General features: G+C 41.4%; 1 protein-coding gene across 3 annotated transcripts in view; it reads left to right on the forward strand.

Moving 5' to 3' along the window:
- The first annotated feature begins 5463 nt into the window (after positions 1-5463).
- The window catches only part of Rnf141 (ring finger protein 141), a 31972-nt gene continuing 10515 nt past the window's right edge, over positions 5464-26920 (forward strand). Inside the window, exons 1-4 of one of the 3 annotated variants that reach the window (XM_052201327.1) lie at positions 5464-5556; positions 12403-12594; positions 14337-14445; positions 23074-23255. In XM_052201327.1, coding sequence (XP_052057287.1) covers positions 12452-12594; positions 14337-14445; positions 23074-23255 — 434 coding nt within the window. In that variant the 5' untranslated portion in view covers positions 5464-5556; positions 12403-12451. Of the gene's footprint in view, positions 5557-9416; positions 9439-12402; positions 12595-14336; positions 14446-23073; positions 23256-26920 lie in introns of those variants that run through there. The other 2 variants (XM_052201328.1, XM_052201326.1) reach the window with 2 other exon arrangements.

The raw sequence follows: 26920 nt of genomic DNA on the forward strand, positions 1-26920 counted from the left end.
AGCAAGAGTAAGAGTGAGAGCAGTCTTTATCTTTTAGCCTTAATCTTGGACATGGCAACAGATAATAAATAAGTCAGAAGTAAGCGTCTATGTTCAGTTCACCCATGGAAAGAGAGGCATATGCAAGTGCACACATACCAGCAAGTGCGGAGCTTGGAGAGCCACCTTAAATGGTTGTCTCCTACTACAGTAAAGACTCCTTGCTCCCCTGTGCAGTTTGCTTATGTTGCCATGCTAGGGTATGCCATGACACCTTGCACTGTTATATCGCATACATTGTCTTTCTTTTCACTCTTAACATCTGTGCAGATACATAGAAATACCACATACGGTGTGGGCTCTCAGAGGGCTGGAGGGATGGCTCAGTGTTAAGATCATTGGCTGCTCTTGAAAAAGACCTAGGTTCTGTTCCCAGAACCCACATGGCAGCTCACAAGCATCATCAATCCAGTAGGGGGGGGGGGTGTCCAATTACATTGTTTCATCTCTGCGAGCACCAGACATGCATGTGGTGGTACACAGACATACATGCATATGTACTAATAAAAATAAATACATTGATTTAAAAACAAAGTAGGCTTTCTGTAAATACTGAATGAGTGGATGTGTGGAAACTTTGAAACCAGTATTAAGTGCTAAGAATATTTTCTATACAACCAATTCTTTCTGCTGAGCTAAGTTTTGTCTTGATGGCTTTTCCTTGGTGCAGAATGCAGCTGTCAACTAACCAAAAGGATAAATTAAGACTATTAAACATGACCTTTTCTCTCTGGGTTGACATTGACCACCTCTGCAATCAAGAACAATCATGGGCAAAATTTTGATTGTTTTTTGCGGGGGGGTGGGGGGGGTGGGGGGTGGGGGGTGGGGGGGGGTGGGGTGGGGGGGTGGTGTCGTGCATTTATGTGTCTGGAACTGATAAGCATTAGAGATAAAGTCAGAAACATGAGGCAAACCTGATCCTAACTTAGATGGAAGTAAGACTTTGTCAGCCAGACTCTAGCCCTGCATGGGAATTTCCAATGCAGATAAACCAAAACACAATAATGCTCACTCAGAATGACAAGTTCAGTGGTAAGCTGAGGTTTGCATCTGTGTGGAGGAAGAGTCTCATTGATTCAATCAGAACTGAGTGATGAGGTTTGATAAATGGATCTTTACCTCCCATTGTCTACTTCTCATTATGAATCCTGCTTAAGTCTCCAGCTATGCAAACAGAATAGCTTCCTTGGAGACCCTGGGACTGGGAGGTGGGGGTGGGGTAACTGGATGATTTAACACAACATAGGAGAGAAGAGGAAATTATCCTTGTGATCAGACTTCCTTTATTTTCCTCTCCCAAAACTATGGTTCAAGAGGCACTGCTATGACCTTCTTCCCCTGGATCTGTTAAAGCAAATGCCCAACCCTTCTGGTTTATCTAGTCAGAAGGACGCTCCTGGAGCAATGTACCAACCCTCCAGGCTATCCACAAGCACATTACCCAACATGCTCACAAGTCAATGTGGTTCGTCCACACGGTATTGAGTTTTCCCCATTGTCTTTGGCCTAATTCTGCTCTGCTCACTGTTGTGCCTTCCACAGAGCACACCAACCATCTCTGCCGGTGTTCCCATTTCACACTAAGCACTGTGACCATTTCCTCTAGGTGGCACCTCACCTACCAGTCCCACTGACTCCACTGAACACAGCTTCTACGTCCTCCTGGCACTGCCCACTGGCCTTGCCAGACTCCACACTGCTTCCCTGGCACCATTGTAACTATCACAGTGCTTCCTCTTAGCCGACACCTTTCTCCTGGAGACCGATGTCATGTCTCCCACTACTACAGAGTCCTCTGGGCACTGCCATCTCTTCAGTTGGTAACGTTGACACCAGTGCTGACACTTGGATCCTGAAGCTACTTTGATGTGAAAACTGTTGGCTTCTGGTGCCATCACTACAGCTCACTCATGCCTATAGGACCGCCCCTCTGTTCCTATATTGCACACGGCAGTGCAGGGTTGGATTGCCAATGAAATGCAAGAATTGGCAATGCATAAAAGAAAGCTAGGAATGCATGAGTTGCCGAGTTTGAGAATAAGATCAGAGGGCTAAGGGCAAACCATAGTGCCCATAGTGCCCTACACCAGAGGGCAGAAGCAGGCAAAGGAGAGGATGGGCTGGGATATAGAGACACCAAAGTGCAGCATCCTAGAAGATGACAGAGATTTGATGGTTTGGTTTGTTGTTGTGTTCTCCCCCCCCCCCCAAGACAGGACTTTTCTGGGTAGCCCTGGTTGTCCTGGAACTCACTATGTAGACCAGTCTAGCCTCCAGCTCAGAGACCCTCCTGTGTCTGCTGGGATTAAAAGAAGGTGCCATCACTGCCCAGAGATTTGATCTTAACCAGGGATAACTAGTTTTTCTGTATTCTACTCTGAGAATTGAAGGTGGTATATACTGTGAAGGAAAGTGCAGAGTGGTAGCCTGGAAACTCTGGAAGCTAACCACTTACACCCACTTGCTCCGCAGTTCTTGGGTGCATTACATCCTACCCCTGGGTCTCTGTTTCCTCATTGATAAGGAATGTTGGAACAGATGATTGTAAGTCAGCACTGTCAACCTCGCAGCTTCATCTATTACATACAGGAAGTTGATAGTGTTTGCTGTCCACAGCCACTCACAGTCTTCCACAGTATTCCCACAGTCCTGACACAGATGTTCAGTGACCTTACAGACTGACAGGAGGCTTAGGACATACCTTTCTAGAAAAAAAATATACATTTCAAAAGTCAAATGCTTCTGAGCATCACTATGGGACTGTATTCATTTCGAGTGCATTCAATCTTCATATTATCACTGGGTGGAAAATTCCTATACTGTGGAGCTCTGAATACTCATGGCAAATTACATTGTTTATTGAATAAAAACAGTCTTTTGTATAGGAAGATGAACTTGGAGAGTTCTTCTATAACTCTTATGATCTATCTATCTATCTATCTATCTAATTTCCTATAAACATTTCAACACTTTTGTTATATGTAAGAAAAACATTTTCTTGTCCTGCTACAGAATAACCTTATGACAGAGCATGGATAATCATTTATATTTTGTGGTTGATTTGGATAAGAATGGCCCCCGTAGGCTCTTGTATTTGAATTCTTCGTCATCAGGGAGAAGCACTATTTGAGAGGATTAGAAGGATTAGGAAGTGCGGTGTTGTTAGAGGGAATGTGTCACTGGTTTGAAGTTTGAAGCTTTGAGGTTCAGACACTCCAGGCCCAGTGTTTCTCTTTCAGCCTGTGGCTCAGGATGCAGCTGTCAGCTACGTCTCCAGTATCATGTCTGCCCCTCATGCTCCCTGCCACGATGATCATGGACTACAGTTAAGTATGCTCTTTCATAAGAGTTGCCATGGTAATGGTGTCTCTTCACAGCAATAGAAAGTGACTACGACATAGATTTAGGGCAACACTCATTAATAAAATAGTAATCTTTTTTGTTTACCTTCTCCGTTCTTTATTATGTTCATGTGAACTTAAAAAGGAACTTGTTATGCTAAGCGGCAGCTGCCTAGACGGGTCGTTAATTATTTTAATATAACTATCACCTTATATCAGCGTGGTCTTGTAATCTCTCCTTATTTCAGTCTTTGTAGTGCTCACTATAAAAAAGTAATATAGGCCACACTTTATAAAACCATACTTTATAGAGACTGATTTTTCTGACTGGGTTCAGATTAGACAGAACTATGAGTCTTTAAAACTGAAGAAGCTACAACTTTTCCCCATAACTTTTGGGAATGTAGTTGGCATATAACAAACTATATATGAGTAAGGTGTACAATTACTTTGAGAAATTTTCATATTACGTCCATGTCTGTGGAATCATGCTCTAAGACAGTGAACATAGTTAATACCCTAAAATGTTTCTTCTTACCCTTTGAAGGTTTAGAGGACTGGCGTTTAAGCCTGAATCAAGGCTTAAGCATGCTAGGCAAGTGTTTTACCATTGAGTCAACCACCTAGGTCCCCATTCTAACACTGTTGTGTTTCCTATCTGACACTATCCACTAAGCACCCACTGATCTGATTTTGTCACTAGAGATTCCTGGAGGCGGGCTGTTCTAGAAATCTTTTTTTTTTTTTTTTTTTTTTTTTGGTTTTGGTTTTTTGGTTTTTTGGTATTTTTCAAGACAGGGTTTCTCTGTGTAGCCCTGGCTGTCCTGGAACTCACTTTGTAGACCAGGCTGGCCTTGAACTCAGAAATTTGCCTGCCTCTGCCTCCCAAGTGCTGGGGTTAAAGGCGTGCGCCACCACTTCCTGGCTTGTTATAGAATTCTTTTGGAAGGCCCATCTTCTTTCATCCTAGGTATGAGAGGTTTATTCACATTGTTAAGCATGTCAATCATGTATTCTTTATTATTGCTGAGTGATATTCCATTGTGTGGCTTTACTTCAGTTGTTTTTCATTCACCTGTTGATATGTGTCATAGGGTTTCTATTGCTGTGAAGAGACACCATGACCACAGAAACTCTTCTAGGGGAAAACAATTAATTGGGGCTGGCTTAGAGTTCAGTGGTTTTGTCCATGACAGCCACGGTGGGAAGCATGGCGGCACGCAGGCAGACGTGCTGCTGGAGATGTAGCTGAGAGTGCTACATGGGGGTCAGCAGGCAGCAGGAAGAGAGGGCGGCATTGGGCCTGGCCTGAGCATCTGAAACCTCGAAGCCCACCCCAGTGACAGATTTTCTCCAGCAAAGCCTTATCTACTCCAACAAGGCCATGCTTCTTAGTAGGCCATTCCCTGGGGCCGATGGGAACCATTTTCATTCAAACCACAGCAGGTATCTGAGGTTGGTGTACTAGTCTTCATGTAGATGTATTCTAGAAGCACTGGTTTATGCAGTTGGAGTGTTTGTGCTTAGGTTTTAAAGAAATGGCCACAATTTCTTCCCACAATGTTGGTATCATTTTACATCCCCAACAGAAATCTATAATTCTAGTTATTCAGCATCTTTGTCAATATTTAATACAGGTCTTTTCATTTTAGCCACTGTGCTATTATTGTATTGATAATTCATTTTCCTTCTAATTTGAGTAATGATCACAGACATCATTTCATGTGCTTATTTGCTATCCATAAATCTAGAAGACTCGTCTAGTCTTTAGCCATTTAAAAATTTGGGTTCTTTTTTTGTTTGTTTGTTTGTTTGTTTTTGAGGGGTAAGAATTGTGTATTCTAATTAGAAGTCCTTTGCTAAATATATTTTGCTTTTCCGAAGTCTGTGACTTGCCTCTTCATTTTTTTGTCTTTTTACAAAATTATTTTATTTTATTGATTTATATATATGTGACTAGTTTGCCTGCATGTGTCTGTCAGCAGCCTTGAGCCACAGAAACCTCCAAAGCCAGCAGGGGGTGGAGCTCCGTTTCCGGGCAACGCGCGAGGGCGTGACTTTACGTCACTGAGGTGCGACTGGTTTGCGGGCCGCGCCGCTGCCGCCTAGCGGGTTTAGCTAAGCAGCGGCCCAGGCGGCGTCCCTGGTACGGGTGAGCGATGCCTTGAACAGGGTGAGCCTTGCAGCGCCGCCCCCTCGCTGTGTCCCATCCCAGGCGCTCCACGGTCCTGGAGCAGGATGTGGAGGCCCGGGCAGCACCAGGGTGTGGAACCGGGCTTCAGGGGAGCTAGGGCCCACTAGTCAGGGCCTCGGCTGCGGGCTTTGGGCACCGATTGCAGGGGCGGGTGGATACGCCGGGTCCGCCTTCGCGGTGGTGCAGCTCGAGCTGCTTTGAATCTTGGCGCTGGCGCACTGAGCAGTTTAGCTGTTGGTTAGCTGAGCAGGTGCGCCAAGGAGGGCCCGAGGGGCGGGGGCCGGGGCGGGAGGGAGGCCACAGGGCAAGGCTTCTGAGGGGAAAGCCTGGGCCTGTGGTGTCTGCCAACCCTCCTACTAAACCCGCCCTGGCCTTTGCTTGTCAAGCTAATTGCTACCTTGAGAACCGACGTTTAAAAAAAGTTTCCTTGCTAATTATAATTGTAGGGTTAAGTTGCCTTCTGTGTGCAGTTTCATTACAAAAAATGTGGGGTTACTGCTGTTGGCCTTTGTCTCTAGGCTACCTATTAAATAAATGGCAGTGTGCCTTCATATTCTGACCCAGCCCTATTTCCCGATGCGTACAAGTCTCTCCAGTAGCACTCCCAGTTGCTTTTAATCCTTATTTCGCAAACTAAGATTATCTTTTCCACACACACCCTTACTATGCTTGCTACAAGAATGAAGTTCATTCCTCAGCATTTTACCTGGGCTGTGAACTGCCACCCGATCAATGATCCTGATAGTTGTCTTTGAGAAGTAATGCCTTCTCAGTTGAGACCCCTCAGGGCTTGCATGGATTTTGCTTTACCACTTTTGTGCTGGCTGGTTTCACTTTCTGTCTATTTTCCCCCTTAATACGATTGTGTTTTTCAAGACTATGTTGTCTTTGTCATTTGGCATAAAGGAACCATATATATATATACATGGGGCATATATATATTCTTTGAATTTATCTACATTGTCTTAACTAGAGGAAGTTGATTTCTCTAAAAAGGTAGAGGAGGTGCGGGGAGAATATATTTTTTCAAAGTCAGAAGTGTACTTACTAAACACGTTGGTGGTATTAGAACTCCAGCAATTACTAAGTACTCTGTTTGTTTATAGGCTTTTTTTTTTTTGTTTTTTTTTTTGTTTTTTTTTTTTTTTTTAGATTTCTTTAGTTTTATTTCTTCTCCTTAATACCTTTGACCCCAGATCAGGCATTCTAGATTCTATACCAACTCTGACCAGCCTAATCATTGGATATCTGTGCAAATTTAGGGTTTGTGTAAATAGTGAATAATAAGGTAAGTAGTATCCTTCAAGTCACAGTTGTAAAGCTTAGTATGTACTACTAAGATGGAAGATGTTACAAAATTTAACAAATTTCAGAGGTGCCTTTGATACCACAGTCATTGTTAGCTAGTCATCTGGTTGACACCAGAATAAAGCCTTAGGTCTGGATAAACTACACCCAGTTACCAGCAAGTCCCAGGGATCCTCCAGAAACTAAGATTGCAAATGTGCCGCTGCTGTGCAGTCTCTTCATGTGGGTTCAGGGATGGAACTGAGGGCCTGGTGTTTCCTGGAAGCACTCTCCCAGCTGAACTCTCCAGCCCTCACCCAGCTGGCTTGCACTTTGATGGCCTCAGTTTCCCTCTCTGTCTTTTCTGAATGGTGTATGTTTCACATTTTCAGGGAGTTGCTTGTGTGAGAATTTTTAGTGATGCAGTTGTTACATTCTTATAAGGAATACTTGGCCAGGTGGTGGTGGCACACGCCTTTAATCCCAGCACTTGGGAGGCAGAGGCAGGTGGATTTCTGAGTTCAAGGCTAGCCTGGTCTACAGAGTGAGTTCCAGGATAGCCAGAGTTACACAGAGAAACCCTGTCTTGAACCACCCCCCCCCCCCAAAAAAGAAATACTTGAACTACAACCACTCACTTGTTAGAAAAAGAAGCCATTAACTGTATGTGCCACCCACTGAAGAATGTGGCATAGTCTTGGAATTCTTGAGGTTCCTGTGAGTTTCAGAATAACAGTTCTTATTTAGAAAATCCTCAGACTGCTGTCAGGAAGTATATCTCTTACTAGAAGAGGACACAGCTTTTTGAGGGATCTTGACCACAGACTTGTATTTTACTGAAATTTATTGCCAGTGGTTTGTATATTATGTCTGTAAGCACTTCTATAAAATACAGGGATAAGTGTTCACAATTTTATCCATAAATGTAATTTTAACTTCTATGTCATGTTAGTGTGGATGATTGAGCTAATAAAAGAATACTATATGAATGATAAAAAAGTATTTCTATATTGACTAGAGAAATACTATATACTTAACTACTACCCAAGAGCACAGGTGTGTGTCCTGAAGAACTCACAGGGAAGTGAGTGAAGTGACATCATTGAATGGTACAGGCTGTTCATACTGGAAAGGCTGGCGACTGATGACGGTGGTTTCAGCAGATTGCTTTTGTGGATACTCATGCTAGTGGCTCTGTATTGCACAAAAGCAATAATCATATTTTTACACTGCTGATGAAATTGGTTACTGTTGGTCCCTCCTAGCCAGGGCAAACACCCTCGTCCCAAACCCTCAGGTAGGCATGAGTCACTGAATCAGTTTCCGGATGCGAAGTGAAATTTCAGGAAAACAGTATGTTGCCTCACATTATAAACCTTGCCATTCAAAGTTAGGGTACCCTGGAGACAATGCAACATTTTCTAATTCGTGAAACAACAAAGGCTTCTTTTCAGATGGGTTTTGTTGAGCAGTGTAGGGTATTAAAATAAGACACTTTGGCATGAGAAGTCTTTTAAGGTACAAATACTTTTAGAAGCAGCAGATAAAAGAAGTATACTGGACCCTTCCTTTTTCTTCCTTAAGGAGGGAGATGAAGCAGTCATGCAAAAGTACCTACCTGCCTTTTACCAGGAGAAAGGAAGACATCTTACAATCAGCGATAGCTCTCAAAGCCAAGAGAAGTCAGTACAAACTTTCCTGAGTAACTCGTTCCTCATTACTTTCCCACAGTTAAGAGCCCTACACCCAACTCTGTTGTCTTGTCATCTTTTCACAAGTTACTCATCTTTGTCCAGTGAGTATCTGTGCCCTGGGTTCTAGTTAGAGCCTTATTTTTTTTTGTGAAGACTTCCCCATACAACGTGTATAGTTTTCTCCTGTTTATTTCAGTTAATCTTGGGAACAGCTGGAGATCCAAAAGTAAAGGAGTGGACTGTTATCTCACTACCAAGTTTGATTCCGTTGTAATGAGTTCCATTAAGTCTTGAGACCATTTCAGAAGTCGAGTTTACTTTGTTAGGCAGTGTAGATGGACTTGGCAGTTGCAGGCTGGCTGGATAGGGTCTGTTTGTTAAGCGGATACAGCAAAGCTTGAGGAAGTCCAGCTTCATTTTGAGAGCAGTGGTTCTCAACTTTGCTAATGCTTTGACCCTTAGACAGAGTTCCTTATGTTATGATGATCCCTGACCATAAAGTTGTTTGCTACCTCAGAGCTGTGTTACACCGCTACAATCACGGAAATATCTGTGCTTTCTGATGTTCTTTTGGGGTTGGGAATCAATAGGTTACGTGTTAATGCCTCCACCTTACACCTGGAAAATTCTTTATGGCGCTCATTGGATGAACTTCCAGTCTGTAAACATTTTCATATTATGTCGTGTTACAACAGCCCTTCCCATTGCTGCGTGGCAGGGCACTCTTACAGTAAGTCCGGACCTTTCCTCTCTACTTATTGGCTAATCTGGTCTTTGTCCCCATGCAAAAATCTCACTTCCTCTTCCATGTGACAGCTCATCAAATATTTGAACAGGCTATTGTGCTGCCTGGGCCAGTACCTAGCTGTCCTCAGCCACAGTGAGTTGCCTTGTTTCTGTTTCCAGACTCTTGAAAATGTTCTATTCTTTTAAAGGTGTGACTGCCTTGAGCTGACAATCAAACAAGCAAACAAACACCCTCTTGTTTAACACAGTAGGTGGGAAGCTCCTTGCTGCAGGCATCTGGTTCTGTAGGAGTTTAGAATTATTTTGACATCTTTGCTAGACCTATTATAATATTTTAATCTAAAACCTCAGGACTTCTGTTTTTATGCTGCTTTAAAGCACATCTTATCTTGATGCTTTTGTGCAGTCAGCTTTTCAGAACACCCTCAAGAGCTAATGCCTTGCTGTATTTATAGACTTAGCAAGTCTCTTTACTCAGTAGACACGGCTCATTCATTCTTGTTTCAGTCAGCCAGACTGGGCAAGTATGCCTAATCTTGTCTTCCAGTTATCTGAAAAAATTCTTAAATGTCCATCTTAATTTTTTTGTTTATTTGTTTTGATGTCTATATCTCCCTTCTCTAAGTAACTCCAGTGTGTTTTATTTCCCTCGAAGGTATTGCCATCTACCTATCAGATGCTTTTGGAGACCTCTGCCTAAAATGTACTCCCACCATGCCCTGACTCTGTTACAAACCCAGACCATCTTTCTGGACTCAAGTATTAGCCCAGAATTTCTTTTCCAACTCAAGACCAGTGTCTTTTACCTTCTTCCAGGCTTCCAAGGCACCCTGTACTTGTTTGCTTTAGTGCTTCTCATTTTGTAATTATACACTTATTTGTATGACTATTGCCCTTCCCCCAACTGTGTTGGGTGCCCTGTGGTGCCGAGAACCCTGCCTTTTCAAGTTTGCTTGCCATTTTGTCCCTAAGACATAAGCACCACACACAGTACTTATTAAATATATTTTTCGATTTTCAAGATAGGATTTCTGAGTGTAGTCATGGCTGTCCTGAACTCAATCTGTAGACCAGGCTTGAACTCATAGCAATCCCCTGCTTCTGCCTCCCAAGTGCTGGGATCAAAGGTGTATACTACCACCACCCAGATAAGCATAATTTTTAGAAAGACCATATATGACAGTTGTTTCTAGCTGGTCTATGAACATTTACTCATATTTCCACATATATGAATCAGAACATGAGGAGTAAAAATATGCCATTTAAATACGTGTATTTCTTAAGCATGAAGTTACTGCTTTTCTTGATAGGGTTTTCTTGCCATACCCTACTTTTGACATTATAAGTTGTTTTTATATTTTTTATTAGGTTTTGGACATTTGGGAATTTTTGTTTGGAAACTGTCCTTGCTTAGAATAAAATGGAGTTCAAGACTATTGTGTTTAGAGATGTCACTAGTTTGTACCACCCAGGAACCACTAAGGTGAATTTCTTGGACACCTTCTCTAAACTGGGAATCTTAATGGTTCCTCTTTGGATATACTTGGTATGAATCTGTTATATTTGTACATACTTAAAATGTAATCTTTTGCCTTCAGAGACTAGATTTTAGTAGTCTGGGCTTCAATTTCATTATCCCTCTAGTATAGTGTTTATTGCTATCATATGTGTTTTAAATAGTAATGGAGGAATTTTGGTTTTAATATAATTATACTTTTACTATATTTAAAGTAACTTTTAAATAACCCTCAGGCAGTACATTAAATTTTAATATTGAAAGTGATACGTATTTATGGTCATATACTTTGAAGTCATATTTTTAAGTGTTTGTCTTGTGTGCATGTGTATATGTGTCTAGCGCTGCACATGCTGCAGTGCATATGTGGAGGTCAGAGGCCACTTTCAAGAGTTGGTTCTTCTTTCCATTGTGAGTCCTGGGGATGGAACTCAGGTTGTCAGCCTTGGCAGCAAGTGCCTTTGCAACCTTGCCAGCCCTATATTTCTATTCAAAGCTAAAATGTCATTTTTTATTAAGCAATAAAGCAAGTTTTTTGCTAAAATTCTTTTTTATGTAATTGTTACTACTTCATGTGGTAAAGGTGTTAATTTGAGTAAAAATAAAAGAGATTTTTTTAAAGGAAAATGAATTGGAATTTCTTGAGGTGGGAGTTCAAAGTTCACATGTCTCATACCATGGACTTAACCATTTTTTTTTACCATAGAATAAGGATACAAAAGTACATCTACCCTATAGGATGCTGTGAATAATAAATGATGTCATATATGGAGAGCATTTAGTTTGGAGTGTGACATATAGCAGCCTGAAAATGCTCTTAGGAAAATGCAGTCACTTGACTGTCCCCCCCTCAAGTATGTGGTTTTGTGTGTATGGTGTGTGTGTATGTGTGTGTGTGTGTCTATGTTTAGGCTTTTGTTTTGGTAATTAGAGGCCCATCATTCTTCCAATATCGTAATCATTTAGCTGAATGATTCTGAAAAATTAACATAAATCTTTACTTTAAAGACTATCATTAAATACAGTGTATGTCAGATTCATTTGAGTTGACTGAATCCCCCCTTCAGGTACTTGTAGTTTTTCTTTGCCTTTTAAAGGATGGGTATACTGGATATTTTTATGTCCGTTTTACCCAAGCTAAAGTCATCAGAGGAGGAAACCTCATCTGAGAAATTACTTCCATAAGATGGGGCTGTAAGCAAGCCTATAAGTCCTCTTCTTAATTGGTAGTCAATGGGAGAGGATCCAGTGCATTGTGAGTGGGTCACCCTGGGCTGGGGATCAAGGGTTCTATAAGACAGCAGAATGAGCAAGCCACGAGGAGCAAGCCAGGAAGCAGCGTCCCTCCATGGCCTCTGCATCAGCTCCCACTTCCAGGTTCCTGCCCTTTTTTGAATGGCTGTCCTGACTTTCTTAAGTGATGAACAGTGATAGAGAAATGTAAGCCAAATAAACTCTTTGCTCCCAAGTTGCTTTTGGTCATGGTGTTTCATCACAGCAATAGAAACCCTAACTAGGACAAAGAGTATATAGGTGTTTTTTTATGTTTATGTAAAATAACTTTTGCATTGTATTTAACAGAAACTATGTGAAGCAAAACTTTCTGAATTCTGAAAGCCATCATTTCACCATGGGACAGCAAATTTCGGATCAGACGCAGTTGGTTATTAACAAGTTACCAGAAAAAGTAGCAAAACACGTCACCTTGGTTCGGGAAAGTGGCTCCTTAACTTATGAAGAATTTCTTGGGAGAGTAGCTGAACTCAATGATGTGTAAGGCTTGCTCATCTTCATTCTGTTTCCTTCATATACCCCTGTTGTCATGACTGCAGAGGTGACCGCATGCTCTGGTGATGAGAATGAGCTTTTAGCATACGTTAGAAAGTACTACATTGACTGTCTGCTCTAAGTAGACTTTAGTGTAGCTACTTTAAAATGTGGAAAAGGAACAGAGAGATGGGGGAACTTAAAATGATATTTAGAATACATGCAGCAGGTATAGTGAAGTACTTCTAAAATGCACAGCAGCTTGGCCGTTGTGTAGTAAGAGACCTGTTGACTCTTGTGTAAGAGTACTTGCACTTAAAGGAGCACATAAACAGAAGAGACTTTGCCACCGTCACTGAGGGAAGCATCTCAGTGTACCAGTGTGTGCGGATGCTTGTTGTTCACTAATGTGCACGTGCAGTGAGGGGGTCACTTTAGGTCTCTTCACCTCTCCTGAGTGAATCTCTGTTGAGGATAAGAGTGCCAATTTCTCCACCTTGAACCTAGTCTTTCTTTGTAGATTTCACCTCAGTTTTTGTGCTGATCAATATAGAAGCTTTTAAAATACAAAGGGCCCTTTGTCCTTGGATGGCATTCTCAATATTGCTGGTTTGTTCCTGCTGTGGCGGATGGGGTGTGTGTGACTTTTTTTCCTCTTAACCTTCCTCCGATAGCACCTACTTCTGCTTTTCTTTATTCTGTATCAGAATGATGATTTCTGTATTTCTTTATTCTGTATCAGTCTTGCTTTTGCTGGTGTCTGTATACTAAGCACTGTAGCGTGAAACTCATAGGTGCAGTGATTCCTGTTGCCCTCCAGCCATGACATCAGTCTTATGGAGGTGTGGCTTGGTATCCAGGAAACAGCTGGAAGCTGGCACAGCTGAGTTATTTCCCTTGGCCGACTGTACTGACTGAGGCTGGTTGCATTACTTAGCTGGAGGGTGCTTACTGTTTGCAACTGCCCTGCTAGTGTTCAGAGAACAGTCAGCAGCAATAAATGGAACTGCAGTCTTGGGTCTTCAGATTGATTGTAGTTGGTATTGTATTGATAGTAAGATACTGAAAGTGTTGTGTGGTCTTTATGCTAGTGTGGCTTGTAACCACTTCATGAGGCAAGGGCAATAGAACTATACTTAATACCACAAACTATTTGTTTTACCTGGCCAAATCCAAAATTACTATAAATTCAAAGCTTTCCAAAAGGTATGTTAGTGTGGTTATATAGCAGAACTCAAGCAAGAATATGTATTCCTCGGGACTGTGGTCATTTGTCAGCATTTATATGCACTAAGCTAGTAAGCTTTTACTTCCAGGGTTCTCGGGCTGTGTTTGTCAGTGTTGTTCTTGCTTGTTTTCTTTCAAGCAGGACCTCATGTAGCCAGGCTGCTTCAAGCTGTCCTCGAACTCCTGGTCCTCCATTCTCTGCCAAGTGCTGAGATCACAGGCTCTTGTCCCCATGCCCAGCCTTGAACTAATTTTTTTCTAAACATTTTTTAGACACTCAAAGACCATTGAAATATAGGTATGGAGATGAGTATTCCACAGAGCTTTAGACTTTAAAAATGTCAGAAACTGTGCGTGTTCAGAACATTCTCTGTTCCTGTGCTGTAGAAATCTATTTATTATAATCACTTCTGCTGTCTCTGTCTTCTTATTTCCTTACCTGTTGAAAAGGGTTTCTTGAGTCTGGTTTCAAAGCTCTATTACCTCTTCATAAAAATAACAATTGTGCTTGCCTATTTCAGAACTGCTAAGGTAGCTGCTGGCCAGGAAAAGCATCTTCTCTTTGAGGTACAACCTGGGTCCGATTCCTCTGCCTTTTGGAAAGTGGTCGTACGGGTGGTCTGTACCAAGGTAAGATTGGTAGAGCTTATACTGATTTGGTAGTTAGAGGTATATTTATTAATGTACTAAATTTTGTAAATAAATGTCATCAATTTGTTAGTCTTACAAAGCTTAGGAGTGTGTGTGGGTGGTGGTATGTGTGGTAGTCTCTCTCTCTATATATATATATATATGAATGTATATGAATGAGTACATCATGGTCAAGGCCAGAGGTTGGCATCTGGTGTCTGCCTCTCTGTCTCTCCGTCGCTCTTCACCTTTCTTTTTCACAGAACCTGAAGCTCACTTGCTGTTTTGTCTAGACTGGCAGACCATGTACCCCACCCATGCCCAGGATCCGCTCATCTCTGTTCCCCTAGCACAGGGCTTACATACATGTGCCATTGTACCCAGATCTTATGTTGTTACTGAGTACCTGAGCTTGGGTCTTCATTCCTGTATGGCTGGCACTTACTGACTGAGTCACCTCACAGCATTGTTTGTTATTTGTCAAGTCACAGAGATTATTGCAACAAGAGGAAGTGGCAATCAACTCATCCCCACCCTCCAACTGTCTTCTGAAGCTTTAGCCTGCTGTGGAACCCTCAGAGAACAGTTAGTTAGCTCTGAGAGGATACCTTGGCTATCTTAGGAAATCCCTTCTTTGGAAAACATTGGATTACATTCATGTAAGAACAATTCATCAGAGAAGTTGTAGTGATTTTGAGTTATGGGGGTCACACTATCTTGTAGTTTAGTTTTTGTATTGTGGATAACTGCTAAAAATATCATGGAAGCGGTTGCAGAAAGAAAGCTTCCTGCTCCCAGTAAATTAATTAGAATAGCAATTCTTAGCCACCGGCCTTTGAGAGGAAATGAGTTTTATTAGTTCTCCTTCAGTCTCAACCCTTCTTCTAGAAGGTAAGATAAGCCATACAAGCCGTAATTTACACAGTTTTGAATGCCCGGAAGTCCACTCTTGACCAGTCAGACTCTCCCCAGGTGAGTCACTTGACAGTCTGAAATACATTATACAGATGACAATACTCTGTTTATGGACATGGATGGAGTCTACTGTTGTTGAGCAAAACTTGAAGGATAAAAGGTAGTCCGAAAAGTTAAGAGATATTTCGGAAGATAATTTAAGAATACTAGATTTCGCCAGGCACAGCCTGAGTTCAAGGCCAGCCTGGTCTACAGACTGAGTTTCAGGACAGCCAGGGCTACACAGAGAAACCCTGTCTTGAAAAAACAAAAAAAAAAAAAAACCTCTCTCTTACTCTCTTACTCTCTTGTCTCTCTCTTGCCCCCTTGGGCTCTCCTCTCTCCCCATTCTCTCCCCCCACCCCCATGTGGCCAGCCTCTACTTCTCTACTCTCTTCTTCTCTGCCTTTCTCTGCCTTTGCTATCCCCTTAACTCCCTCCCCATGCCCTAAATAAACTCTATTCTATACTAAAAAAAAAGAAAAAAGAAAAAACTTTTTATGACATAATATATATATATATATATATATATATATATATATATATATATGTCTGTCTATATGTATATATCACTAGAATAAATGGGATGATATGTTGAGAGTACATGATAATGAGTCACAGACCCTAGAGATTACCTTGGTAGTCTGTCACGTTTCCCTAGCAGGGTGTCAGGTTTACCTGCTGTGTTTTACTTGTAGTTGATTCAGACAGATGTGTGAGCAGTTACACCAGGAACCCCGAATGCAGGCAAATGCCATGTCCTTAAGGAGACTGTTCATAGTTCAGGCCCCTGTCCCTTCTGCCAGTCTTCACACCCCTGAAGCCTGCCACAGTCCTGTCTATGGGACTGCGACATGCCTTTTCTGAAGCACAGCTCTCCTCAACTCAGAGGCCTGCGTAATGCACTTTCCTCCTGACTACCTACAGAGTGTCCTTGCTCCTGGGTGTGGCATTCGTGCTCCCCCCCTCCCCACGACTCCAGACTTCTTTTCTGCTTTATTCACTATTCCTCCTTGCACTCTGCATCCCCACCAGTGGTGTTGAATTAGAAGTGTTAACTTTTACAGTGCACCCCTCTGTTCACTGAGTTTCCTCAACCAGGATGTCTGGTCTTCTGTCGTTTGTGGGGTCATCAGCTACAGGCCACATGGCACTCCTTTAAACTAGTTTACACAAAAGCCATTTATTTTCTCATGCATCAGCAAACTCTGAAATCCTGGTTCCAGAGCTGGCTGCAGGGCCAGCAGATCTCCATAACCCCCTATTGGTCAATATTCACTTAAACCCACCCCTCTCTTAGTTGTGGAAAGAATGATTGGTCAAACCAACCAGTATTGACTCCTCAGACATTTTAGGGAGTGAGAATGCCTGAGTAAAAGCAGGCACCGCAGCAGCTAACGCAGAAACAGTTACTCCCACATGCTCAGACTTGATGTCCACAGGCCCGTCTCAGACACCGCCTCATCCGAGCTCTCGGTTTCCTAGCTAACAGCTGTTTTAAGAGTGGAACAGTTTATTCAGCCCCAGCTCCCTGGCTCCCTGGGTGGGATCCATAGGATCCCTGCGTTCCCTTCTGTGTCACCGCTGAAATGCTTGGCATCCCGCAGCTCATTCTGGGTGAGAAAACCCTGCTGAGGAGGCCACCTCTTTTGCATGGCCAGGGCTAAGGCTTTCCTTGAGTTTGATACACATTACCTAAATTGTATTTACTCTCCACTATTTCATAAAATATTCAGTTTACAAGGAAGAGACATTTATAAACTGTAGAAAATGACAGATTACAAAGGTATCAGGCTTCTGATCCTTTGGTTTCCTGTTGCTCCTTTAAATACAAAGTTAATGTTTGGTATTATTATTAATCAAATTCATTTTGCTCCAAGCTTTCACTACATTACTGTATTGTTTGGTTTAAATTACTGTACTCTGTTAAAACTCTTTCTTAAAATAAGATTCTAAATAGAAAGATAAATATATTAAAGACAAAGGTCATTAGAGTCTTCTTTTGTACTTTGTTTTGTTTTCTGGGGGGGAGGGTGGCTGATAGATCTATTCAAAGAATTTTTTATTTACATTTCTTTGCAAAGGATCTTCCAAAGCCATTGTTTGACTGAGAACAAGTAAAGTCTAAAATGGAAAAATGACTTGAGACTAAAAGTGTTATGCTTCTTCTCTTTATCAAAAAATTATTTTTGGAATGAATGGTCTCACTGTGTAGCCTCAGTGTCCTGAAACTCAGTGCTCTGCCTCACTGCCCCTAGTGTGGAATGTTCAGGGAGTGCATTCAACACACTTGGCCTGAGAGCTGCCTATTTATGATTCTAAAAAATTATAAACATTTGTTTTTTGCTTCTGAATTTATAGTAAAGCCTCTCAGTCTATATACTATTCTAACTATTCTCATAATATTGAGTTCATTTTTTAAAAAAATCTTAAATTCTGTTTAGCTGGGATGTTTTGTGGATATGCAATTAGAAAAATTATTAGATTAATTAAAAATTATATCCTGAGGGGACTGGAGAGATGACTCAGCAATTAAGGATACTTGTTGCTCTTCCAGAGAACCTGAGTTCAGCTCTCAGTACACACATGGTAGCTTACAACCATCTGTAACTCTGCTTCCTGGAAATCTGATGCCTCTTCTGAGCTCCTCAGGCATTCATGCGGTGCACATACATACATGCAGGCAAAACACTGATACAAATTAAATAAGTAAATATTTAAAACTCCAAAATTTATGTACTGAAGTGACTATTAAGAAAACTTCATGAGGCCTGAAGAGATGGCTCAGCAGTTAAGGGCACTGACTGCTCTTCCAGAGGTCCTGAGTTCAAGTCCCATCAATAACATGGTGGCTCACAACTATCTATAATGGGATCTGATGCCCTCTTCTGGTATTTCTGAAGACAGCTACAGCATATTCATACATATATTAAATAAATAAATAAATAAATAAATAAATAAATAAATAAATCTTTTATAAAAAGAATTTATAAAAAAATTCCTCACTATATTTTAAAAAAGAGAGAGAAAGAAAACTTCATGAGAGGCCTGGGAAGAAAGAGTTTACTCAGTAAAACTCTTGCAAGCATGAAGACTTGAGTTCAATTCCCAGAACCCACAGTTGAAAAAAGAGAAAAAGCCAGGCATAGCTGTGTAATCTCAGCACTAGAGACACAGAGATAGGAGGATACCTGGGCTCCTAGCCAACCAGCTTAGTCCAGTTAATAAGTTCCGAGCTAACACAAAACCCTGTTTCAAAAGGGAGGTAGATGGTGTTCTGAGGAGCAAACAGTGATGCCCAAGATCAACCTCTGCCCTTCACACATGTGCGCGCACATAGACCATACCCACTTGTGTGCACGCAGACAGGTCTTCATGAAGTGTGTGTCTCATAGCTCTTGTGCATAAACTAAGACCTTGTAGTTGTCTTTCTTCTTTAGTGCTCCAGACAACCTATGTTGAGAATCCAGATGCTCTCTCCGTGTCTGCTCCAGTCTCACTCCGTTTGTGGTGGCCATCACTTCTCACCAAGGGTTCATTCCAGTTTGCATCCAAGTGCTCTCCCTGCTTCTGTTCTGACCTCCTCAGCACAGCAGCCATTCCTCATCACATGTGAGGTGTGAAGTCTACCATGTTACCTTTTGGCTCAAAGCATTCCAATGGCTTCCTGTGTGCTTGGAATAAAAGTCACAGCCATTGTTTAGATCACACCAAGTTCTGTATTTCATCACTACCTCACCTTCTAACCTTGCGTCTGATCACCTTTCCCTCTGTCTCACCCACTTCCGGCTTCATGCTGGACTCCTCCTGCTTCTCACTAGCTGCACATCTGCCAGACAAACTTTGCACTACAGAATACTGCTGCTGTGTAGTACTTGACGCTCAGGCCGCATATGTGAGTTATTCTATACCTTTGCTAGTTCTTACGTGTCCCCTTTACCTTAAGGCCTTCCTTGCCCCTCAGCTTCCCTCTCCCTGGTTTACGCTTCACACTGATTTTCAGGTAACATCTTCAGGTAGCATATATCACTCATTCCAGTACCTTTTCTAGTTCTTTTTTTTTTAAACCATGCAAAGTCTTTTTTTTAATTGAAAAAAAGAAGTAAAAACATTTTATGATAAAATTGAAGATTTACATGGAAAATATTTCTGATAAAATAGAAGAGATATATAGAAAAACTCGCTAAAATTGACAATTTTCATGGAAAATTAAAGAGTAAAGAAATAGACATAAAAACATTGCTATATTAATTGAAAAATAAAATAGAAACATTTTATGATAGAATTGAAGATTTACATGGAAACTATTTCTGATAAAATTATAGAAAAATTTAGAAAAACATGTTAAATTGAAGATTATCATGGAAATTTTTATATAGATATAATAATGGTAGGCATAAAAGTATTTCTAAGTTGATTGAAAGTGGAATTATTAACATTTTCTGACAAACTTGAAGATTTACATGGAAAATATTTCTGATAAAATTGAAGAAAATATGTCTACCATTTTATCTGCATTATTTTTCATGATAATCTTCAATTTTAATGTTTTTCTATATATTTCTTCTATTTTATCAGAAATGTTTTCTATGTAAATCTCTGATTTTATGACAAAATGTTTTTAATACCACCTTCAATTAACTTAGAAAGGTTTTTACATCTATCATTTTATCTGTAAAATTGTCTATGAAATATTTAATTTTAATGTATTTGTCTATATCTTGAATTTTATCAGAAATATTTTCTATGTAAATCTTCAGTTTTACCTGAAAATGTTTATAATTCCACTTTCAATCAGCTTAGATTATTTTTATAATTTTATCTTTTTATCTATCATTTTATATGTATAATCTCCATGATAATCTTCAATTTTAACATGTTTTCCTTTTCTGGTTCTTAAATGTTTCTTTTACGTTGGAACTTTTCTTACTCTCTCCCTGCCTCATCTGACTTCCATGAACCCTAGTCTGTGCTTTGTTTTTCTCCCTGTCAAGAAGCTTGAATGTAGCAGGGGGTTCTGTGTTATGCACACGGTCTTTAGTTTCTGGCACATTGTACATTATAACTGTAATACATGCATCATGGCACTCAGTAAATACAGGAATCCTGTTATTAGAACAGTTACTGTATGACCCATTTCACCAATACAGTAAGATCCTTATATGAATGGCCCCATACTTTATGTCTTCTGAATTGTGCAGTTTCAAAAGAACACCGACCCACTTTCCTCAGCTCTGAAGGCTTATTCCGAAAGCTTCTGTAAATTTCCTGTCATGTTTCATTTGTTCTTTGTATCTGGTCTTAGCTGCTTTGAGGGTTCTTCTTTTTCCCACCCTTTATTGCCACCCCCATGTCCCGGTTTCACACCCTAATACTAGATAGAGAAATATGGAGAGAAGAAGAGAAAATAGGAAAATCTCTGATTCTAATTTCTTTAATTTTGTTTCTTCTTTGACCATGGCTACTAACAAACTGCATTCAACCTCCTTAAACGACCAAAAACCCACCCTGCCTTTCTGGGCTCAAGCATCTATGTACCCTTGGAAAAGTTCCCAGAACTCCAGACATCACGTCATCACAGAAACTATCTGCAGTTGGGAAAACCACGCCTCTGCTAGAGCATGAGGCAAACCACAGCCAGCTGCTGCAGACAGTCTGAAGCAGCCACATGTCTCCACACCTGGGATTAAAGGGAAAACACACTCTTAGAATATTTCTGTGTTTTTAAAAGTATCAAGTCACCACAGCCCTCTATATATGGCTTTTTATTACAAAGAACCTTGTATGTTTGAATCTACACATAGATATTAGCTTCTCAGAATTTAATCAGATGTTTGATTATTAGATATAATTCCACATTTTTGTGATATGAAATTTGGCCCATTCTTGACTCTCAATTTTTTTCTATATTCTCAGTAAAAAAATTAACATTGATTAGTTATAACCTTTATTTTCATCCAAACACTGCTGCGATAAATTTAAGTATATAGTCTGTCTTCTCATAGTTTTGTTTCCATGAGCACATTTCGCAGTCCTTAAGGCTTACTGTCACTTCCTCGGTTCTGTGTCTCTTTGAGACAGTTTACTGTACCGCCTCCTGGGTGCTGGGCTTGTTTGAGTGTACACCACCACACACAGCCAGTCCGTCTCATTACAGCATTTCTAACCTTGTACTTCCATTTATTTTAATGCATGTAAGATTTCTCAACTCCTGCCTCCATAGTCTTTGGATATTGTTGTTACTTTTTGTGTATTTATTTGATTTTGAAACAAAATCTCATTATATAACCCAGGCTGTCCTTAAACTTGAAGCACTACTCCTGCCTCAGCCTAGTGTATGCTGGGATTACAGGAATATACCACCATTCTTAGCTTTGTATAGACCTCTCTACCACCTCACCTGCTAAGAAGTCTTTCCTACCTGCAATCAATCTCTTTAAGACTATCATACCCTCATTCAGCAGACTTAGTTTTTTCACAAATGTCCCGCTATGATTTTCTGAAGTCTTCTGAAAGTGCTCAAAGATACAATCTATGGGAGATCACCAGGCCACTGGTGAAATTTGTGAAATTGCAAAATTCAATTGTCTTTTGTAGTTTAATGTAGCATTCTGGCTTTAGTTTAAAAGTAGAAAATAGAGCATATAAACATGTGCAAGAAAGGGGCTGAAAAAGTAGCTTAGTTGGTCGAGTGTATTGCATTTGATCCCCAGAACCCATGGGGTTTTTTTTGTTTGTTTGTTTTGTTTTTGTTTTGTTTGTTTTGCCAAACATTACAGGCCTGAGGAGGCAGAGGCAGGTAGATAGATCTCAAGGCCTACTGGTCTGTAAGCCTGATAGAACCAGCAAGTTCCAGGCCACATACAACAACTCCAGACAGAAAGAGGAGGAAGAAGACCTTTCAGTTGTTATAGAATAGCATAAATAAATCTTTTATTAAAAATTATTAGCTTGTAATTCAGGAGCTGGACCTAGACCCCTATACATTTGTAGGAAATGTGCAGCCTGGTCTTCTTGTGAGTCCCTTAACAAGTGGACCAGGCTGTCATGGTGTCTGTTCCTTGCCATTAAATGTCCTTCCCCTATCTGGACTGCCTGGCTGGGCCTCTGTGGGAGAGCATGTGTGCCTAGTCATGCTGGGATGAGATGCTCCAGGGTGGGGCAGTACCCAAGGGGTGCTCCCCTTCTCTGAGGAGAGGGGGAAAGGGAAGTGGGGGGAGGGATTTGGAACAGAGGAAGGAGGGGACTGTGATCTGGATGTAAAGTGAATAAAAAAGAAAAAAACATGATTTGCTTGTAATGATAGTACATGCCTGTAATGCTAACACTCAGGAGACTGAGGAAGGGGATCTCCAGTTCTAGGCCAGCCTGGGTAACACAGCAAACTCGTGTCTCAAAAAAGATTTAATTAAAACACCAAAGTGAAAAATTTCAATAATAATCTCTAAAACTAATTTCTCAACTCTGGGAAAGTCACCTGGTGCTACCAACTCCAGACAGGACAGTACTTGATCAGCCTTGCAAGGTTATTTTGGATGTCAGATGGGAAATTTTAGTAAGTTTTATTTAGACTCTTATTTTCCTAGGTATATTGCGCACTGTAAAGTTCTATTTCCTAGAATATTTGACTGACCACTGTGTGTCTGTGTTTTCCCTCTCCCTTTGTGTTTCTAGATTAACAAAAGCAGTGGCATTGTGGAAGCATCGCGGATCATGAATTTATACCAGTTTATTCAGCTATATAAAGACATCACAAGTCAAGCTGCTGGAGTATTGGCTCAGAGCTCTACCTCTGCAGAGCCTGATGGAAGCCCATCCTCTGAAACAGCCTGTCAGGCGAGTCTGTGGATGGGCAGGTGTGTGAGCCACAGTGCAGGGAATAGGCACAGTGCTAAGATCACAGCACCTTCTCCCTAGTGCTCTGTGACACCCTCAGTTCTGTTGTCTCAGCCTGTCCTAGGCACATCACTTTTATGTTAGTCTGTCCTTCATTTCAGTCCCAGGATAAGGCAGCTCACAGTCTAGGGATCTACTCTCTGTCTCTTACATTTACATAGGAGATACTGATGCCTTACCTTTAACAGATTTTTAAACAGTCAAAGCCCTTTATAAAATTAGGTCCAAGAATCTGGCAAAATCATTTCAGAAGTTATTTAATTGGAAGTTACGTTTTTAAATGTTGTCTTCAGGCCTTGGTGTCTACTCAGGGAAGAAAAGCAGTGGTGCACATATGGGTGCTGCACACAGAAGGAAGTGACATCAGCTGGAGTTTGCCGTGCCGGTGCTCGTCCTCTGGGCCTCATATGCTACTGTTCTTTCTAAGCTCTTCTCCCATGCTCTTGGTGTGTGAAAGCCCCCACCTGTTGCTGCTTGATGTGACATAGTTAAATTTGTAAATGCCTCACTGGAAAAAGGCTTCGGTGGTTCCAGGCATGTTAACATTCTGTCTTACTGTGACACTGTGTGATGCAGACTCTCCGACAACTGTGTCCATAGAGTTGGGAGTGTGTCTGATGGGAGTTTGACTATTGCTTCAGTTACAGTTGCATTTTCACTTCACTTGTAATAACTGGTTTCCACGTGCTGTGCTGTTGTAGTCGACTTGTATTTTCCATTTGGACCTCCCTGTTAGGTTTATTGGTGGGCTGTGTTACCAGGCTGGTAGGTGAGTGTCACAGTGCTGTAGCACTGCTTAGGCCTGCAAGAGGTCTGATTTTCTGCTCTTTCCTTGTCTGACTTCAGAGTAGTGATCTTTTTCTAAGTGTTTTGAAAGCTGAGAGTGTTTTTTTTTTTTAACCTGCCTCTGTAGCCACCACAGCAAGTAAAAAGTTCCTGTTGTAGGCATCTTCAGGAAGGTGGTGAAAGTGTGACTAAAAGACTAGGAAAGCAGTGCCAGCTGATTGGGTAGCTAGCACTTGGTTTCACATGTTGTGAGCTTCCAGTGGTACCCTGGTACCCAGGTCATACTAAAGGGACTTTGCAAGTAGAAGGAGAGTTTGGGGTCTTGTACAGTTTGGCTTCATGTTGGATGCATAGCTCTGTAATGGCTAGTGTTGGTGGAGTACTTGCAGTTCATGAAATCCTAATAGCAACTACTCAGGGACACAGTTGATGAGATGAGGATACAGCTTTAGAGGAGTAAGGGCATGACTAGACGCTGAGCCAGCTGAGGCTCTCGGTTAGCCCACTGCAGCTCAGTGGTCTGGAGGAGGGGCTGGAGATTGGTCAGCTCTGTGGTGCTCCGATGCCACCGATCCCAGGAGCTGCTCTGTCTGTCGTCTGTACCATCATGTCTGAGCCATAGTTCACCAGATGGAAGAAAGCCTGTACTTACAGCTCTGGGAGGCTCACTGCCTCAGAGAAGCAGTCTTCTCATCCAGAGAGCTTCTCATCCAGAGTGCAAGTTTTCCTTCTCCGTTTTGCCTCACAGTAGTCTGGCCCTCTGGAGGCAGCACAACAGAGGCCCTGGAACCAACTGCCTGTGCTTGAACCTTCCCTGTTCTCTTTCATCAGTTCCTCACCTTTTTAAGAGGATGAGAGCAAGGGAATGTGCCCCAGAGGACTGTCGGGCAATTAAGTGGGTTAATTGATGGGGCACACAGAGGTGCCCAACATGGAACAGTATGTGTGGGCAAGTTACCCGTCACCATTATCAGTAAGTCATTAGCGTGCCCTTGAATGCAGAAGCCATGCTCTCTGAAATTCCACCAAACAAGTCTGATCTCTTTCGCCCTTCAAATGTTTGAAAACTACTCCAATTCCCATTGAGCCTTCTCTCCAGAGCAAGTGTCTCCGGCCTTTGTTCACGTGGTTCTTGTACTTTAGAGGCTGTCCTGTCACTGTGCTGCTGGAAAGGTAGCAGACAGTGTGGGCCTGGAGTAGCTTCCTCAGACAACCTCTGTGTCTCATTCCTCTCAGGCTACCGTGCTGTTATTTATAGTCATTGGCTCCTAACTCTGACACTTTCCTGTCAGAACACCCTGTCACTCTTTTTGTGTTCTCTGTTGCTGACACCCTCAGGTGAAGATTTGAAGCCCATAAGCAGAAATGCTAAGTTAGTGGATCTTAAAAGGCATTAAAATGTCACATAAATGCTGATATATGTATTTATATGTGACTGATGTATTATGTATATGTGTGTATACACAAATTATATGTGTGAGTCAACATCAGATCCCTATGCTTATAGGTTTTCACCCATTTCACATTTCAGTTCTATAGTCACACTTTTCTCCATGACTGAAGCAAACATTAATCTGTAACCTCACCCTAACAGTAGGTCTGTTGTAATGCTCCTTCAGCCAGCCCTGGCTGTCTCTTGAGCAGTGTGAGACAAGGTTCTACCTGGCTTCCCTCTCTGTAGACTGCCGCTTGCTCTCCACTCAGCTAACCTTCCTGACGCCCAGCAGGAGCTCATGATGCTTCTAGCTTGCTGCTAGAGCAAGTTCAGAGTTAGTGTCTTGACATTAAAGAATCAGATTGTCTTTGTTATATAATCAGTCTTTTCCTTTCGGTTTAACTCCTGAGCATCATGCAGACCCCCACCCCCACCCCCATTTCATGTTTTATGTTCCTGGTTCTCTGTCACAGTCTGTGATTTTTTTCTCTCACATTCCAGAAGTATTTACTTTACTTGGCACATACTATACGTGCTGTATATTGGACATTTATTCATGTTATGTTCAGGACAACAAATTCCAAGTGTTACTGCCAACTTTCATGCTGTGCTGTAAATACAGCAGGGAATGGAAATTGGTTCAGACACAGCTCTTACCCTTAAGGAGAGTGGAGCTATACTTTGAAACATTCAGTTTAAAACAACAGAAAAGCACAAAGAATAAAACATTGAAAATCACTTTTAGAAACATATTCTAACTAACCTATGGGGTGACTAACCATGGAATAGCTCTATGCAATTTTTAAATCATTTAATTGAGACAAAAGTTGGTTTTGAGAGCAGAAGGAAATTGGTATTTTAAGCTGAGCTACTGGATTTGGAATTGACTAAACCCTATGTGCAAAGGAGCAGGGCTCCTGTGACGCTGGCTACAAGCCAGAGTCAGGAGAAGGTTCTCTCCCAGAGCTCCTGAAGTTGGAGCTGTGCTCTGGCCCATTGGTGTTTTCTCTGGCATCTGATACTTCGGACCCTGTTGCCACTCCTTTCCTTTGATACTGCAGTCCCGATGACAAGGCATCTGTGTGTCCCTTATGGCAAATAAATTCTATACTGGTTGCTTTCATGTATGTAAATTCAATATACCTAAAATGAACTGAGTTATTTCAGAAAGACTTGCATGTGTAGTTTTTGTTCAGATTTAGTTTTCTTTAACCTGCACAGGATTTGTCTTTTATAGTCTTTAGAAACTTAACATTAGTGTTTCTTCCCTAATATATTTACTATGCCCAAAAAATGTTGGTCTGACCTTTTCTCTGCATGTAAGTCATGCTGGGCTTTATACTGTGGGTGTTTACTGGTGCTTCTTAAGGCAGTGAGACAAAGTAGGAAGCATGTGCACAGAGA

This window comes from Apodemus sylvaticus, chromosome 1, assembly GCF_947179515.1.
Source record: "Apodemus sylvaticus chromosome 1, mApoSyl1.1, whole genome shotgun sequence".
NCBI classification, from domain to species: domain Eukaryota; kingdom Metazoa; phylum Chordata; class Mammalia; order Rodentia; family Muridae; genus Apodemus; species Apodemus sylvaticus.